This window comes from Salvelinus fontinalis, chromosome 13, assembly GCF_029448725.1.
Source record: "Salvelinus fontinalis isolate EN_2023a chromosome 13, ASM2944872v1, whole genome shotgun sequence".
In the NCBI taxonomy this organism is placed as follows: Eukaryota; Metazoa; Chordata; class Actinopteri; order Salmoniformes; family Salmonidae; genus Salvelinus; species Salvelinus fontinalis.
Genome location: NC_074677.1, coordinates 47,770,054 through 47,789,190, shown reverse-complemented (window position 1 = coordinate 47,789,190; position 19,137 = coordinate 47,770,054). Strand labels below are relative to the sequence as shown.

General features: G+C 46.6%; 1 protein-coding gene across 2 annotated transcripts in view; it reads right to left on the bottom strand.

Annotated features, from left to right (window-relative positions):
- Nucleotides 1-19,137, bottom strand: part of LOC129868827 (roundabout homolog 1-like) — a 233,498-nt gene that overhangs the window by 147,108 nt on the left and 67,253 nt on the right. For both annotated transcript variants that reach the window (XM_055943104.1, XM_055943105.1), the window contains one exon: nt 403-729. In XM_055943104.1, the coding sequence (XP_055799079.1) occupies nt 403-729 (327 nt within the window). The remainder of the gene's footprint in view (nt 1-402; nt 730-19,137) is intronic.

Here is a 19,137-nt window from a genome sequence, read left to right as displayed (position 1 = left end):
CATCCAGCAACATCACGAGTCACGTGAGCTATTTTTCAGCTGTTTCAGTACATCACTACATGGAGGAGGAGGGGGGCAAACTCCACTGATCTAGTTTCAATGTATGGAATCACTTGGGAGTTTTCTGGATTTTGAGTAAACTTCTCCTTTAAGAGATTGTCCGAACCAGGCAGGCACCACAGCACCGCTCAGTGTTCTGTATTTTCTGTAATTATTAACAACACTGACCTCAGTGTTATAAAGCAGTGATAGCCATCACTTACATCTACATATTCCATGTACATCCTTTGATATAAAGCAAATAGCTATCGTCAGCATGCTCACTTTGTCGCTAGTAGTTGATACACCAACCCACACGGCTTTGACCCACCACCACCGAGACAGACAGAGAACATTACTTACTGGCTACCTCCAGCGAGGCGTTGTGGCTGACGGCCTGGCCCAGGTAGTTACGGGCCACACACACATAGCTGCCGTCGTCTGGCTTGCTGCGTCGGCCGTGGACGATACGTAGGAAGAAGAGGGAGCCGCTGGGCAGCAGCATGCGGTGGGAACGGGGGTTGTCCCGGTCTGTCTCCACACGCTCCCCGTCCTTGTACCACTCCACCGTGGGGGCAGGACGCCCCTCCGCCTTGCAGTTGAGGGTGGCCGGTTCCCCCTTGGACACAATGAGGTCGGAGGGGTGCTCCACTATCCGGGGAGGGGAGTCATCCTGACGAAGACGAGATCCTGAGTAAAGAGGAAATATGACATGAGATTTACATTGCATGTATGTTGGAGCAATCCCTGGCCACAAGCACAATGATAATCAGTAGCTGATGTCATGTCCCAAACATTACTCTGTCACATGAATTAATTCCTCAGCCTTATCCACCCTGAGCCTAATGCTGCATTCATAACCAAGTGGGAAGGTGGTCATTACCAGTTGTGAAGTTCACATGCTTTGAACCCATTGGCTAATTGCCAACTAATGGCCAACAAGCTGCGTCAAACATAAACTAAAATTACAGCTATCATATGCTTGTAAACAAATGATAGTGTTAAAAATAGATACAAATAGATTGCTTTTATAAATAATGTCTTGGAAATGCTGTTATCAAAGTAATTTCCATAGTAAGTGACGTCAGAGGTCAGCATGTGGGAGAAGTCGGAGCTCATGGATGATAGACGAGTTTCCCACTAGTAATTACCAGTTGGAGGAGCATTCAAGCGGATATTTCCCAGTCGTATGTGGCAAATACCACCTTCCCAATTGGTTATGACCACAGCACTACCCATCGCCCATATGCCTGGGCCTACCCCTTTTAACACACACAAAACTGTAGCACTCCACTACATGGAGACTATATTAATCACACACACACAAATCTCTCACACACATACAATACACACACTAGCTATACATATCTCCAATGATTAGGAAGCCACACTGAGCCACTAATGCACACATCCAGCAGTACCTACAGTACATATCAGTCTCAGCAGTTGTTCCCTTCAGCAGCAGCAGTAGGTTTACAGTTATTAGACACAGTGCATTATCATTGCTGTGCCGGTGATTGTACCAACTGTAATCCTGTCTGACAGTCTAATTAACACACATTGTCATGGGGCAGACACAATGGTTCTGTATTGTTTAAGGGCTCAGAGTCCCAGGAGGCAGAACACAGCAGTAAGCTGAGTTGACGAACAGAGGCCTTATTTTGGCATATCTCAGTAAACACGTCTTCCCTAAAACCTCCACTAGGAAAACATCAATTGGTTTATAGCTGTGAGAGTATGATATCAGTTTGTTCTGAGCTATGATATGACTATGAGAGGGAAAATCGAATTCTATTAATGCCATTTTTAATATGGACTATATTATAGTTCCCAAGGCTCTTTCTCTATGTTGATAAGAGAGAAATTGGATTTAAATTTAAATTGAGAGAGAGGGAGAGGGAGAGGAAGAGAGAGAGAGAGAGAGAGAGAGAGAGAGAGAGAGAGAGAGAGAGAGAGAGAGAGAGAGAGAGAGAGAGAGAGAGAGAGAGAGAGAGAGAGGTTTACTTTGAAACATCTACAACCCCGCTGAAGGATTGTGATCATATTGAACACAGCTAAAGCGATTATGGGCGATTCTCTCTTGTGAAGTGGCGAAGCGGCCGGGTCTAGCTATTAATCAACTACCGTTTGTCAGAAGCCTGCATCAAAGTCTTTGATCCTGCTGTCGGCACAGTAACGCGGCGATGCCCTTTGGTCTGCTGACTGTAACAGAATATCTCTGGATCTCTGAGAGAGAGAGGAAGAGAACACTGCTGGTCCAGTGTGTTTCATTAAAGAAGGCTTTGAAGTGTTCCCATGGTCTGTCATGGGGTTCTACCTTCCCTACTAAATTATTTATTTTATATATATATATTTATCTATCAGGCGATATTTATTTAAGGAATTACACATTAGCATTCTGCTGGTTAAGTGGTGCAAAGCTGCAGAGGCTGGCAGATTGGGAGCTGGGCAGGCAGGCAGTGGGCAGCCAGACTGGCAGTGGGCAGCCAGACAGGCAGTGGGCAGAATGAAGGGGTAAAGCTCCGTTCTCTGCTCTTTCAAAAAATGTATTATGAGTGGAGAGGGAGCATGGACTCCAGTCCACCAAGACCACAACACACACTCTCAGCCTGGATCCCTACTCTGAGTATCATCCAACACACACACACACACACACACACACACACACACACACACACACACACACACACACACACACAAAATACTTCTCTTCCTCCTCCTATTCTGTTTATCTGTCACTCATTCCACAGTGTCCTGGCCTCCTGAGTCCATCCCCCCCTCAGGGGACATGAGACAAAGTCTCCTCACTGAGGTCCGTCTTCCTGCCTCCCTCCCTCAGGGGACATGAGACAAAGTCTCCTCACTGAGGTCCATCTTCCTGCCTCCCTCCCTCAGGGGACATGAGACAAAGTCTCCTCACTGAGGTCTGTGTTCCTGCCTCCCTCCCTCAGGGGACATGAGACAAAGGCTCCTCACTGAGGTCTGTGTTCCTGCCTCCCTCCCTCAGGGGACATGAGACAAAGTCTCCTCACTGAGGTCTGTGTTCCTGCCTCCCTCCCTCAGGGGACATGAGACAAAGTCTCCTCACTGAGGTCTGTGTTCCTGCCTCCCTCCCTCAGGGGACATGAGACAAAGGCTCCTCACTGAGGTCAGTCTTCCTGCCTCCCTCCCTCAGGGGACATGAGATAAAGTCTCCTCACTGAGGTCTGTGTTCCTGCCTCCCTCCCTCAGGGGACATGAGACAAAGTCTCCTCACGGAGGTCCGTCTTCCTGCCTCCCTCCCTCAGGGGACATGAGACAAAGGCTCCTCACGGAGGTCCGTCTTCCTGCCTCCCTCCCTCAGGGGACATGAGACAAAGTCTCCTCACTGAGGTCCGTCTTCCTGCCTCCCTCCCTCAGGGGACATGAGACAAAGTATCCTCACTGAGGTCCGTCTTCCTGCCTCCCTCCCTCAGGGGACATGAGACAAAGGCTCCTCACTGAGGTCCGTCTTCCTGCCTCCCTCCCTCAGGGGACATGAGACAAAGGCTCCTCACTGAGGTCTGTGTTCCTGCCTCCCTCCCTCAGGGGACATGAGACAAAGGCTCCTCACTGAGGTCCGTCTTCCTGCCTCCCTCCCTCAGGGGACATGAGACAAAGTCTCCTCACTGAGGTCTGTGTTCCTGCCTCCCTCCCTCGGGGGACATGAGACAAATTCTCCTCACTGAGGTCTGTGTTCCTGCCTCCCTCCCTCAGGAGACATGAGACAAAGGTTCCTCAGTGAGGTCTGTGTTCCTGCCTCCCTCCCTCAGGGGACATGAGACAAAGGCTCCTCACTGAGGACTGTGTTCCTACCTCCCTCCCTCAGGGGACATGAGACAAAGTCTCCTCACGGAGGTCCGTCTTCCTGCCTCCCTCCCTCAGGGGACATGAGACAAAGGCTCCTCACGGAGGTCCGTCTTCCTTCCTCCCTCCCTCAGGGGACATGAGACAAAGTCTCCTCACTGAGGTCCGTCTTCCTGCCTCCCTCCCTCAGGGGACATGAGACAAAGGCTCCTCACTGAGGTCTGTGTTCCTGCCTCCCTCCCTCAGGGGACATGAGACAAAGGCTCCTCACTGAGGTCCGTCTTCCTGCCTCCCTCCCTCAGGGGACATGAGACAAAGGCTCCTCACTGAGGTCTGTGTTCCTGCCTCCCTCCCTCAGGGGACATGAGACAAAGGCTCCTCACTGAGGTCTGTGTTCCTGCCTCCCTCCCTCAGGGGACATGAGATAAAGGCTCCTCACTGAGGTCAGTCTTCCTGCCTCCCTCCCTCAGGGGACATGAGATAAAGTCTCCTCACTGAGGTCTGTGTTCCTGCCTCCCTCCCTCAGGGGACATGAGACAAAGTCTCCTCACGGAGGTCCGTCTTCCTGCCTCCCTCCCTCAGGGGACATGAGACAAAGGCTCCTCACGGAGGTCCGTCTTCCTGCCTCCCTCCCTCAGGGGACATGAGACAAAGTCTCCTCACTGAGGTCTGTGTTCCTGCCTCCCTCCCTCAGGGGACATGAGACAAAGGCTCCTCACTGAGGTCAGTCTTCCTGCCTCCCTCCCTCAGGGGACATGAGATAAAGTCTCCTCACTGAGGTCTGTGTTCCTGCCTCCCTCCCTCAGGGGACATGAGACAAAGTCTCCTCACGGAGGTCCGTCTTCCTGCCTCCCTCCCTCAGGGGACATGAGACAAAGGCTCCTCACGGAGGTCCGTCTTCCTGCCTCCCTCCCTCAGGGGACATGAGACAAAGTCTCCTCACTGAGGTCCGTCTTCCTGCCTCCCTCCCTCAGGGGACATGAGACAAAGTATCCTCACTGAGGTCCGTCTTCCTGCCTCCCTCCCTCAGGGGACATGAGACAAAGGCTCCTCACTGAGGTCCGTCTTCCTGCCTCCCTCCCTCAGGGGACATGAGACAAAGGCTCCTCACTGAGGTCTGTGTTCCTGCCTCCCTCCCTCAGGGGACATGAGACAAAGGCTCCTCACTGAGGTCCGTCTTCCTGCCTCCCTCCCTCAGGGGACATGAGACAAAGTCTCCTCACTGAGGTCTGTGTTCCTGCCTCCCTCCCTCGGGGGACATGAGACAAAGTCTCCTCACTGAGGTCTGTGTTCCTGCCTCCCTCCCTCAGGAGACATGAGACAAAGGTTCCTCAGTGAGGTCTGTGTTCCTGCCTCCCTCCCTCAGGGGACATGAGACAAAGGCTCCTCACTGAGGACTGTGTTCCTGCCTCCCTCCCTCAGGGGACATGAGACAAAGTCTCCTCACGGAGGTCCGTCTTCCTGCCTCCCTCCCTCAGGGGACATGAGACAAAGGCTCCTCACTGAGGTCCGTCTTCCTTCCTCCCTCCCTCAGGGGACATGAGACAAAGTCTCCTCACTGAGGTCTGTGTTCCTGCCTCCCTCCCTCAGGGGACATGAGACAAAGGCTCCTCACTGAGGTCCGTCTTCCTGCCTCCCTCCCTCAGGGGACATGAGACAAAGGCTCCTCACTGAGGTCTGTGTTCCGGCCTCCCTCCCTCAGGGGACATGAGACAAAGTCTCCTCACGGAGGTCCGTCTTCCTGCCTCCCTCCCTCAGGGGACATGAGACAAAGTCTCCTCACTGAGGTCAGTCTTCCTGCCTCCCTCCCTCAGGGGACATGAGACAAAGGCTCCTCACTGAGGTCTGTGTTCCTGCCTCCCTCCATCCCCCCGTCCTTCTATCCTTCCATCCCTCCATCTCTCCAGATTTAACTAATTTGCTTCACTGTTACGACTGATGAAGGACATTTGTACAGGTTCTACTGTAGGTATGCTTACTATTTCACCAGATCCACTTTGGCATTAAAGCGTTTAAGTTTATTTTTTTATTTTTTTTATTTTACCGTTATTTTACCAGGAAAGTTGACTGAGAACACGTTCTCATTTGCAGCAACAACCTGGGGAATAGTTACAGGGGAGAGGAGGGGGATGAATGAGCCAATTGTAAACTGGGGATTATTAGGTGACCATGATGGTTTGAGGGCCAGATTGGGAATTTAGTGCTGAACTAAGTGTGTGTAGTGTGTGATTCTCTGTGTGGTGTGTATCTAAACTGTATTTTTGTGAAAACTGTGGAGGGCTATGTAATGGAAAAGCAATTTGAGAGGATAGACAAAAAACAGATGATCTAAGAGAGCGAGAGAGAGAGAGAGAGGTTGGAGGGGGAGGAGCAGGGGTAATAATGTCCAGTAACTGCAGCCATTTGTGGGTGGTATTTCACCTGTTTTACTGCCTGTTGGGAGCAGGAGGTTGTGATTTGGCTGCTCTTTCATGTGGCTAAAAGTGGTTCACACAGTGCTGACTAAAGGTGTCTGCATGCTTCCCATCCGAAACAGTTTGCGCATATACTGTGTTATGAGAAATGTGGCACCAAACCTCTTAGTTAAATGAACAATTGTGTGACTATGATCTCCTCCGCAAGAACATCAAAATGAATGACAGATTTCCAGAGTCATCTTAGATTAATTCAGACTATTTTGAAGAAGTGTATACTGGCTATGGAGTCGCAAGATGGACAAACAGTACTATTACCGCTTTTTCAAGCAAATATATTTTAAGGGAGTGTGCGAGGCAAAGACGTTCACTTCGCCTAGTCGAGGTCTGCTAGGAGCAAACCAAATCTAGTATGCAGATGCCTTTAAGGCGCCCGCATGCTTCCCACCCGAAACAGTTTGTGCATGCAGCATATTACCACAACATTTAGTTCATTCTTTTTGGATTGGGTCATAGGCAAGATGTTTTCGGCTCTTTGTGCACAAGTCATTTCTTCTAGAGGCAAGCCGTAGTTCAGTAGCCGAAGTCTACGCCCCCTCGTCGGTGATTGGTCAACAGTAGGGATTCTTTGATTAAGTTTTTGTTGTCATTCAACGAGAGACGACTCGTTTTCATGCAATTTTTTCCACTTGAGAAACACTGCACTAAACATCTCAGTTAGATGTAAAATTGCTCTACTAAGATCTCCACGGCAAAAACAGTACTATTGTCGCTTTTTTCTACTTTCCCAAGCGAAGGTCAAGGGAGTATGCAAGGCACATACGTGCACTCAGCCTAGTTGAGGTCTGCTAGGAGCAAACTGAACCTACTGTAGTATGCTGACCTGTTTACAGTGCCTGCAGTGGCCCTGACTGGGGAGTTAAATCGTTTATAAAGCGTTAATGGGGATATGATGCTGTAGTGTAGAAACAGAGTCCTAACTCCCAGACCGACACCAGAGAAGCTGCAACACATTCCCCTACAGAGACTGTGGGGAGAGGAGCAGGCACACTGCTTAAATCACACAACCAACAGTTCAGCCACATACATTCCTATAATAACAGTCAAACGTTTGGACACACCTTCTCATTCAAGGGTTTTTCTTTATTTATACTATCTTCTACATTGTAGAATAATAGTGAAGACATCAAAACTATAAGTGTTAAACACTCTTGGCATTCTCTCAACCAGCTTCACCTAGAATGCTTTTCCAAGTCTTGAAGGAGTTCCCACATATGCTGAGCACTTGCTGGCTGCTTTTCCTTCACTCTCCTTCTTGGTCAAATAGCCCTTACATAGCCTGGAGGTGTGTTGGGTCATTGTCCTGTTGAAAAACAAATCATAGTCCCACAAAGCGCAAACCAGATGGGATGGCATATCGCTGCAGAATGCTGTGGTAGCCATGCAGGTTAATTGTGCCTTGAATTCTAAATAAATCACTTACAGTGTCACCAGCAAAGCCCACACCATCAAACCTCCTCCTCCATGCTTCACGGTGGGAACTACACATGCGGAAATCATCCGTTTACCTACTCTGTGTCTCAGAAATCAGAAATGGTTGGAATCAAAAATCGCAAATTTGAACTCGTCAGACCAAAGGACAGATTTACACCAGTCTAATGTCCATTACTCGTGTTTCTTGGCCCAAGCAAGTCTTTTCTTATTATTAGTGTCCTTTAGTAGTGGTTTCTTGGCAGCAATTCAACCATGAAGGCCTCTAAACAGTTGATGTTGAGACATGTTTGTTACTTGAACTCTATGAAGCATTTATTTGGACTGCAATCTGAGGTGTAGTTAACTCTAATGAATTTATCCTCCGCAGCAGAGGTAACTCTGGGTCTTCCATTCCTGTGGTGGTCCTCATGAGAGACAGTTTCATCATAGCGCTTGATGGTTTTTGTGACGGCACTTGAAGGAACATTCAAAGATCATTACATTTTCCGGATTGACTGACCTATCCACAATTGTACTATTAACAAGACACACCTGTTCATTGAAATGCATTCCAGGTGACTACCTCATGAAGGTGGTTGAAATAATGCCAAGCGTGTGCAAAGCTGTCATCAAGGCAAAGGGTGGCTACCTTGAAGAATCTCAAATATAAATATATTTTGATTTGTTTAACACTTTTTTGATTACTACATGATTCCATATGTGTTATTTCATAGTTTTGATATCTTCACTGTTATTCTACAATGTAGAAAATAGTGAAGATATACAACAGAGATGCTATGACTACAGTGCAGTATGTAACTCCACTGGCTCAACAGAATTCCAGACACAGTCCTCACTGGAAGGGTGTTGCTGGGAGTTTCACTGAAAAAGGGCACGCAGATCGATCAACTGCTACTTCCAGTCAGGCTCACCCTGAATCACACACACATGGGTACACACACACACACCCACACCCACACACACACACACACACACACACACACACACACACACACACACACACACACACACACACACACACACACACACACACACACACAGGACCATTGCACCTCATATCCCCCATTAGGTCGTAGGTAGAGGGAAACAAGGGGCTGATCTATGGGAAGATCGATAACCTCGACACTCTCCACTTCATCAGTGGGGCCTTCAGGAAGTAAGATGGGACAGAGGGCCAAGTGGTACAGTACTCTTTCCTAGTGTTGCATGGTATACTGAAACGCTGGCACTTTCTCAACACTTGGTACTATATTTTTTGTTACTTTCGGTACTTCTGTCAAATGTGTCTCACGTCATCTACTGATTGAGAGAGGATCAAGTCTGTCTTTCAGTGTAACTGGTGTCCCCTTATAGCGTGAGAGCACCATGCCCTGCTCCGCTTACTTCTTGCAAGATCTAGCCTGACATGAGGAATCACTGAACTCACTGGGAGTCTGGGCTGCATCATCACTTATGCTGCACAGAAGTTAACACTCTTGAATAACGCAACACAGCATGTAGAAATGTTGAAACTGCTAATTACTGTTCCCAAAACCATATCCAGAACAGGCTAGAACACTGGAATACAAGAAGATACCGGTAACTTCCAGCTTTGAAGGCTAACTGTCCTTGTTAGCTAACAGCTGAAGCCAATTCACTACCCTAGTACCACAACACAACATTTTGCTGCTTACAAAGATCATTGTCACCAAAAATCTTATTCATTCACTTCGTCTCCCCTACCTTACGTCTCTCCAAGTCAAGATCATCTTTGATCAAGCCTCGAACTGACTTTGTTTGTGAATGACTTTATGGGAACTTAAAGAGACAGCGCACACTTTTATAAAATAAGGGATTTCTTATTCTATGCAAATGTTGTTGATCAGTACAAGAAAAGTAGTCCCAAATGGAAGGTAAACAGATAGTTTTTCATCTGTAGCCTCATGAAATCAGCCAAAACAAGCTCAATAACTCAATGCATGCACACATTTCTATTGAATATGCATTCACCTGTATTGTGAAAAGACCTAGGCTATATCTTGATTTACCCAGTTTATCAAGATATTTACCATTCAAATGTGTAGTTAGAATGGTGAAAAAGTCAAATTGATTGTATAATTAATGCTAACATAAAAACATTTCCAATGTAATGATACTCAACTAAAAAGATCTGTCTGGATGAAATGCCATTCTGTGACTTTGGCTAATATGCAGATTTTGTTTGCCATGGTATCATGTTGGTGTCAATTATCGTGATGGTATCGAATATCGTGACACTAAACCTGGTATCGATAAGTCAAAATTCTGGTATTGTGACAACACGACTCTTTCCTTTCCCAGTAAGGATCAGTACTCTGGCCCCTGGATAACCTTTAAAACATACCAGGTCAGAGAACCTAGAAAGATTGTCTTGTCTTCCTGAGAACACTGATCTAATTGAGTCTTGCAATCCTGAAACAATGCACAACATAATTATGGGGTGTTTTCGAAGGCAGGTGAGAGGACGCCGTCAAGCATTTCAAATGAATACACACAAACACAAACACATCCACAGGCAAACAACTCCAAGGTGAAAAGACAGCAAACAAACAGCCTAGCCGCAGGGCAAAATTATACATATTTCAATTGAATTACAATTAACACTCCGTGCAGACATATTCAGAAGGATATAATAAATTGCGAGGAGAAAGGCAGCCAGGCTCCCCAGTTGCCTATTCTCTGCTGTTTTGCTTATTTTAATTGTGTTGGGTTTGTGCCTAAGGGTTGGAGAAGCTCCCTGAGCTGGCTGGTGTATCGCCCTTCCACAGGTGGCCTTCAGCAAGACCAGGCTTTATCTGCAAAGACCCAGCAGCAAGACACCACGCAATCAACAAGCACACACACTCACCAAAGGTCATTTGTACCAGCTATGCCAGACATACACTTACTTCTTATGTCTGTCAATCATCCCTGAGGCTGTTCTGCTGTAGTGACGGTAATCAGCTTTGGTGTGAAGGATGAGGGGATAACGAGGGGAATATGAGAGAGTATCCGAGGAGAGAGTGAAAGAGGGAGGATGGCAGAGGTGAATCTCGTCTGTCTTTTCAGAACTGCCCTGGGTTCTCTTTCCACGAACAGACAAATAGAATGTGAAGTCACACATATGCCATTAGATAAAACCAAGCAGGAGACCATAGTATTGTTTGCCCACTGACTGGGAAGAAGATCTGATATCCAGCACACCTTCAACCCAGGTAATGATCGTAAGGATGAATGAATAAGTGGATTAATTAATTAATGAATGAATTAATGTCAAAACAGGCATCCTCATCTTAATTAAACCGACAAAAAGACCAGGCAGTGACTGTCTGAGCATATGTTGAATATTACATTGCTGCGATCAAGTGTTGTTTCACAATTCCGTTGGTGGGCCTGAATCAGTACATCCCGAGTATGTCCTTTACGTTCCTGTGTCGTTCCAGTTTACCAAACACGGTGTGATGCCATGAGCGGGGTGATGCAAACAAACCACTTAAAGACATGAGATATCAACCGCAAATCAAAGCACTGCACTGGGGATTACACTGGCTGCCATCTCTCAATGTAAAGTAACCCCTCCACAGGTAGAAAACCACATTACTGCTCACACACACACACACACGCGCACGCGCACACGCACGCACGCACGCACACACACACACACACACACACACACACACACACACACACACACACACACACACACACACACACACACACACACACACACACACACACAGGGAATGAGCCATGAAAACTGATCTGGCAATAAAGTCGTTCCACTATCAGCAGTGTGAGGAGGTGTAGCGTTGGGTTACAGTTTCTGGCCCAGCTTCACACACACACCAGGCCCTCTAAAAGCACTCCTTAAACAATGCACAGTATTGTCTACTCGCTGGTTCCCCTAACCCAGGTACTTGAGTTGCGGTTGGTGACATTGACACGTGTGGAATGCTTTAGCCTCTATGTCACCCCCTGGTACCGGTGACGCCGGGTATGACATCACCCCATCACATGGAGAGTCCTGGCCAATCAGGACTGAGATGGCAGGTGAAGTAAATCTGTGCCTGGGGTGACATGGGATTGATTGTCTATGTGTGTCCGGTGGGATGATACTGTGGCAAATAGTAATATAATCTGTGCATACTCCCCTCTCATCCCTTTGGCCAAATGTCATAGACAGGAATAGGAGGGAAATGGATTCTTTAAAATGGTTCACAATGAACCTCAATGGTCTTCTCACTATCTATCATAACAGTGGACATACAAAAACACAGCAAACATAGCACTCAGCACTCACATGCAATATATATAGAAACTGACACTGAGTGTACAAAACATTAGGAACACCTTCCTAATATTGAGTTGACCCACTTTTGCCCTCAGAACAGCCTCAATTCATCAGGGCATGGACTCTACAAGGCGTTCCACAGAGAAGCAGGCCCATGTTAACTCCAATGCTTCCCAAAGTTATGTCAAGTTGCCTGGATGTCCTTTGGCTGGTGCACCATTCTTGATACACGGAAAACAGTTGAGCGTGAGAAAGCCAGCAGTGTAGCAGTTCTTGACACACTGAAACCGGTGTGCCTGGCACCTACTATCATACCCCATTCAAAAGGCACTTACATATTTTGTCTTGCCCATTCACACTGAATGGCACATACACAATCCATATCTTAATTGTCTCAAGGCTTAAAAATCCTTCTTTAAACTGTCTCCTCCCCTTCATCTACACTGATTGAAGTGGATTTAACAAGTGACATCAATAAGGGATAATAGCTATTCATCTGGATTCACCTGGTCAGTCTATGTCATGGAAAGAGCAGGTGTTCCTAATGTTTTGTACCCTCAGTGTACAAAACACACAATTTAACTAGATAAATATCTACTCTCAAACTCCTTAATTCCTTTGCATAATAGCATGTGTCACTGTGACTATAGCTGGTAGCAAACTATCCAGGCCTAATGAGAGCAGGCAGGTATGAGAAGGGAGGAGGCAGTACAAGGGCTATAGAACAGAGGGCTAAAGGACTGCTTGTTAAATTATTCTTATGTGTCCATAGAAGTCTGTTAGCTGCCTTGTTGTGATCCGCCGGCTAGGCCAAGGATTACTGTCCACACTCTAATTGGTCTGACAGAGATTTGGAGCTGGCTGGTACCTAGTTACTGGTCTATGCCTTTTAACAACATCCCTCGTTTGTAGAGAGAGGTCTACCGTCTCTAAGGCTAATACAACACAGACAGTTATTTAGAAGAACAAGAACACACAAAAAAATTGATTTCTATTGTTATGTTTTTTATTTTATTTTATTGACTCTACTTGAGATTCTTTAACAGAGCTAATGGGTTGTGGTCTTGAATTAGGTCAGTGTGTCTGTCTCCTGAGAAGGTTTCAGTATTTTGTCAAGCCTAACGCTGGGGAGACCCCCATACCCTATACTTAATGACCTCATCCCTGTGGAGGTTGTTTACGAGACGTCGCTGGCTGGGATCTGGGATGGGAACTAACAGGGAAAACCAGGATGGTATCCAGGGGAAGAGTTCAGTGCTGGCATGGAATACTGCCCTGGACGTGGATTGGGGATGTGATGGGAACGGACAGGATCAGGTTGTGTGAGAAAGTCCACTGGAAATCAGAGAGAGAGAGAGGCTGCTCTGCTCCGGACGTTAAGTGGAGGAAATTGGAGGAAAGTTGTTTAAGAACTCTCTCAGTGGAACCAGAATGAAGAAGTTAAAAAGACCATCCTCTCTTCTACCCCCTCCCCTCCTCCCCTCTTTATCCCTCTCTCTATCTCTTCCCTGGCCAATTTTATAATGAGTTCTGGCAAATGTGGATTCAGCAGAACATCAAAGGATGTGCAGGAGCAGAGCAGTGTTTCTGGGTAATCACACATGTTGAAATATTCCTTCATCTGTTGGTTACTACACCTCTCCACTGACCAAGTACTCACTGTATGCCTCAACTCACCCAGGCGATGCACATCAAATCACCCCAATGGGAAATATGGTCAAATAAGGCCATAACAAATTGATTCTGTCCTCTCCATACCAGTAACTTCAAAGTCAACCAAGACAATGTAAAGTCACCCACTACTTCGCAGTCTGTGTTTCCCATGCCTTCCAGACACGTATTCCAGACATACACACACAGTCACACACTCAGGGTCTTTATAGTGAAATACTCTCAGGCTGTATAAACTACAATTAAATGAACAGCTGAACACTGTCATTCACTCAGGTATGCGGGAGAGGAATGTGTGTATGTCTTTGTGGGAAAGGTGCGTACAACCACTCTCTCTCTAAATTCCCATTGACAGGAGCAGTAGTGCTACACACAGTCTCTCCTTATAAGTCACTCGTAAACATGAAACGAATTGTGATGTGTAGAGAAGCACACACTCACACACACACACACAGAGCAGAGCACCCTCTGGAAAGAGAGCAAACGCCCAGTTCTAGGTCAAACCCCCTGCTGCTTCTATTCTGTTCACTGTGCACTTCACACTGAGAGGAGAACAGAGGCACAAAGTGCAGGATACTAAGTAAGGGAGAAAAATGAAGTTTGGTTAGAAAAGCAAAGTAGTGAGATAATGTGTAAATATATGTGTGTGTGGGTGTGTATGTGCAATAACATAAGAGTTTATAGAGAGAGCAGTCTCAAACAGGCCTGCCAAATCGTCAAAAGCTTTTCATATTTCACACGCTAGGAAGACACTCATTTTCATAGTGTTTATTTGCTTGGCACCATTATACAGAGTAATCCTAAGTGCTGGCAATAGCACAGTGCTATATTACATGAGTGTGTCTGTGTGTGTCTGTGTGTCTGTGTCTGTGTCTGTGTCTGTGTCTGTGTCTGTGTCTGTGTCTGTGTGTGTGTGTGTGTGTGTGTGTGTGTGTGTGTGTGTGTGTGTGTGTGTGTGTGTGTGTGTGTGTGTGTGTGTGTGTGTGTGTGTGTGTGTGTGTGTGTGTGTGTGTGTGTGTGTGTGTGTGTGTGTGTGTCAGTGGAGGCTCCTCAGAGGAGGAAGGGGAGGTCCATCCTCCTCTGTGAATTTCACAAAAATAAAAATTGTAAAACATTTTTTTAAAGTTATCCTTTTTTAGATACAACTATACTAAATATATTCACATGTCACCAAATAATTGATTAATACACACTGTTTTGCAATGAAGGTCTACAATAGCATCAACATCACTCTGTAGTTATTTTTTCACTTTAATTTTCACTTACTTAGTAAATGCATCTAGCTAGTTTAGCCTACTCTAAACACCCTGCTCAAACAGAGGAATGCTATGTTAGCTAGCTGGCTACGACTATCCAACACAACACTGGAACTCTTCCAAGTCAAGGTAAGCTTTTGATTTTACTAATATATTGCCACCGGGGTCCGCCAGTGTAAGTGCTAAACTGCTTACTGACTCAAATCAAACTTTATTTGTCACACGTGCAAAACACAGTGTAGACCTTACCGTGAAATGCTTACTACAAGTCCTTATCCAACTGTGTAGTTCAAAATGAGTTAAGAAAATATTTACCAAATAAACGAAAGGAAAAAATAATAAAAAGTAACACAATTATATAACAATAAGCAGGCTATATAAAGGGGGTACCGGTACCGAGTCAGTGTGCGGTGTAATTTGAGGCAATTTGCATATGTAGGTAGGGGTGAAGTGACTATGCATAGATAATAAACAGCGAGTAGCAGCAGTGTACAAAACAAATGTGGGGGGGGTCAATGTAAATAGTCCGGTGGCCATTTGATTAATTATTCACCAGTCTTATGGCTTGGGGGTAGAAGCTGTTAAGGAGCCTTTTGGTCCTAAACTTGGCGCTCCGGTACCGCTTGCTGTGCGGTAGCAGAGAAAACAGTCTATGAATTGGTTGACTGGAGTCTCTGCCAATTTTATGGTCTTTCCTCTGACACCGCCTATTATATGGCAGGAAGCTTGGCCCCAGTGATGTACTGGGCCATACGCACTACCTTCTGTAGCACCTTACAGTCAGATGTCGACCACTTGCCATACCAGGCGGTGATGCAACCGGTCAGGATGCTCTCGATGGTGTAGCTGTAGAACTTTTTGAGGATCTGGGGACCCATGACAAATCTTTTCAGTCTCCTGATGGGGAAAAGGTTTTGTCGTGCCCTCTTCACGACTATCTTGGTGTGTTTGGACCATGATAGATCATTGGTGATGTGGACACCAAGGAACTTGAAACTCTCGACCCACTCCACTACAGCCCCATCAATGTTAATGGGGGCCTGTTCAGCTTGCCTTATCCTGTAGTCCACGATCAGCTCCTTTGTCTTGATCGCATTGAGGTAGAGGTTGTTGTCCTGGCACCACACTGCCAGTTCTCTGACATCCTTCCTATAGGCTGTCTCATCGTTGTCGGTGATCAGGCCTACCACTGTTGTGTTGTCTGCAAACTTAACAATGGTGTTGGAGTCGTGTTTGGCCACGTAGTCGTGGGTGAACAGGGAGTACAGGAGGGGACTAAGTACACACCCCTGAGGGGCCCCAGTGTTGAGGATGAGCGTGGCAGACGTGTTTGTTGCCTACCCTGATGAGCTTTGTGGGCAATATGGTGTTGAACCCTGAGATGTAGTAAATTAACAGCATTCTCACATAGGTGTTCCTTTTGTACAGGTGGGAAAGGGCAGTGTAAAGTGAGATTGAGATTGCGTCATCTGTGGATCTGTTGGGGCGGTATGCGAATTGGAGTGGGTCTAGGGTATCCGGGGGGGATGCTGTTGATGTGAGCCATAACCAGCCTTTCAAAGCACTTCATGGCTACCGAAGTGAGTGCTATGGAGCGGTAATCATTTAGGCAGGTTACCTTCGCTTCCTTGGGCACAGGGACCATGGTGGTCTGCTTGAAGCATGTAGGTATTACAGACTTGGTCAGGGAGAGGTTGAAAATGTCAGTGAAGACACTTCCCAGTTAGTCCGCGCATGCTTTAAAGGAAAAAGCTTCTTCCAGTTCGAGGTGAGTAATCACTGTTCTGATGTCCAGAAGTTATTTTCGGTAGCAGCAACATAGCAGCAACATTACGGTAGCAGCAACATTACGTACAAAATAAGTGCAAATCTAAGTTGCAAACAACACAAAAAAACAAACAAAATAGCACAGTTGGTTAGGAGCATGTAAAATGTCAGCCATCCTCTTCGGGGCCCTCGTAACAGTCTTACTGCATGATTGCAGCGGATTTACTAACGCATTAGTTCTATTAGCTATGTTGATTATGACATTACTTTAGCTAATATGGGGACAATGATGTAGGTTGTGTGTAGCAGTTATTATATGGTTTGGCTTGGCTTGGAAACGTCACATACAGCTGTTGTGTTGTACATTGAAGTCCACAAGCGACAAAGGGAAACGGTGAGAGGAGGCGAGTGCATAGATGCGAGAAGAAATACAATGTGGCTGCTATAAAAGTGAACTGTGCTTACGCGTGATCAGGGGTGTATTCATTCTGCCGATTCTGTTGAAAAACGTTTCCTAGACGGAAGCAAACGGAACGAAACGGGGATAACGTATCTGAATTTGTACAAAACAAACTCTTGTTTACAACTGTTGGACTAATGATTACACCCTATGATCAGCTAGATGCAGGCAGGAATGTGCAAGAAGGTATTGAACGTGTCACTGTCTGCCACCGCAAACTCTTCTCTCGACCTATGTGCACCTACGTTCATTAATAGGCTAGGTTGTAGCAACCTCATGATGGGAATAGGGAAAATTAGAGTATCATGTAAACTTATTGCTGTAACATTGAGGTGGGTGAGTGGAATATGAATGACAGTCATCCAATATGGTGTAATAGAAATAAGGCCAGGCTTATGAAAAATAATATCCTCCTCCCTCATCTGAAACAGCACCGACCACCACTGGTGTGTGTGTGTCAGCATGAACAGCATGTATTTTAGATCTTAATGACGCCCCTGGCAGCGGCAGCCAGATGTCAACTCTGTCACAATGTGAGGAGACAGCCTGAGTAGCACTGTGCTCCAAGTCATTTACACAGCAGCATAGAACCATAGCCCACTCAGGAGTGCATATCCTCACTTCTAGAATCCCCATCACAAACACACACAACCACACAAACACCCTCTTACAACCTGAAACAACTCTCTCACCATGGACGGTCTACGGAAGCTATTTCCAAGGTCCTGTGGAACAGCAGAATGAATGGTCGGAGCCCTTGATGTTATTGGCCTGAATGGGAATTAAATGGCATCATAAATCCAAGGCAGGATTGAGATTCCGAGAAGGCTGCTGTTTCCAGAGAAGGCTGATCCCAGATGAGGGGCACAGAGGGAGGGAGGGAGGGAGGGAGGGAGGGAGGGAGGGAGGGAGGGAGGGAGGGAGGGAGGGAGGGAGGGAGGGAGGGAGGAGAAAACAATCCCGGGAGCAGCCTGGCGGAATGAAGGGATCTTTGGGAAAATGGCGTTGGGATTTAACGCGTGCTTAACAGGGCAACGTAAATATTACGATGGGAAATTAATGAGGGGCAAATTCAGCTGGAGGAGGCTTTTTCTATCAATACAGCCACAGTAAAGTGCCTGGCTGGGACATCGTTAAAAAGACATTCACTTCTGTTGGGGGGGGGGGGCTAGGGGACAGATAAGTGTTCCCCTAGCCCGGCCAAGGCCACAGTTAGTCATTAGATGAACTGGAAGCTGGGAGATCCACACTGGGACTGGGAGCTGAGACAAATCTACCCTAGGGGCTAAGGTTGTGAGCTTATGAACCACACATTATAACTCCCATCTCACTCCCAGGACCCACACCAGTCTTTATGAGTGATTAAGGCTGGAAACAACTGAGCCTTCATCCCCACTCTGACACAGTCCACATTACAGAGGCCCTCATCCCTCTTATCCAGTCTTCTCCTACTGTGGTATATGCTATGGAACCATCCCTCAAACACAACACATCTGCAAAACAATTTGACCTTTGAGACTGTCAATAAAAAAGAATTACAGAGGGAAGAGTGGCAATAAAACACACAGTCCAGCGATGCAGTGCCCTGCCATAGAGAAGTCAGTTCATTATGGTGAAGAAAAGTCCTTCCTAGAGCTCTATAATTACCCAACCTGAATCCACAGGAATTCTGCTAATGTCAATCACCCCCCCAGGACACCTCTTCCCCCTCGACTAGATGACATTTCCTATTGTTTCGTGTCTCCCTTTCTCTCTCCCCTCGCACGCTGCATGCTGGTATTAAGGGATTCCTATGGGCACTTTGCGTGATGTATGTGTGAGTGTAGAGAGACAGAGAAACTGAGAGACAGCAATCTATGCTCTGACAGCAGTGGGTGGGTTCAGTGAAAGATGAGGCAGTGTGGATGGAGTGGACTCCGTGTG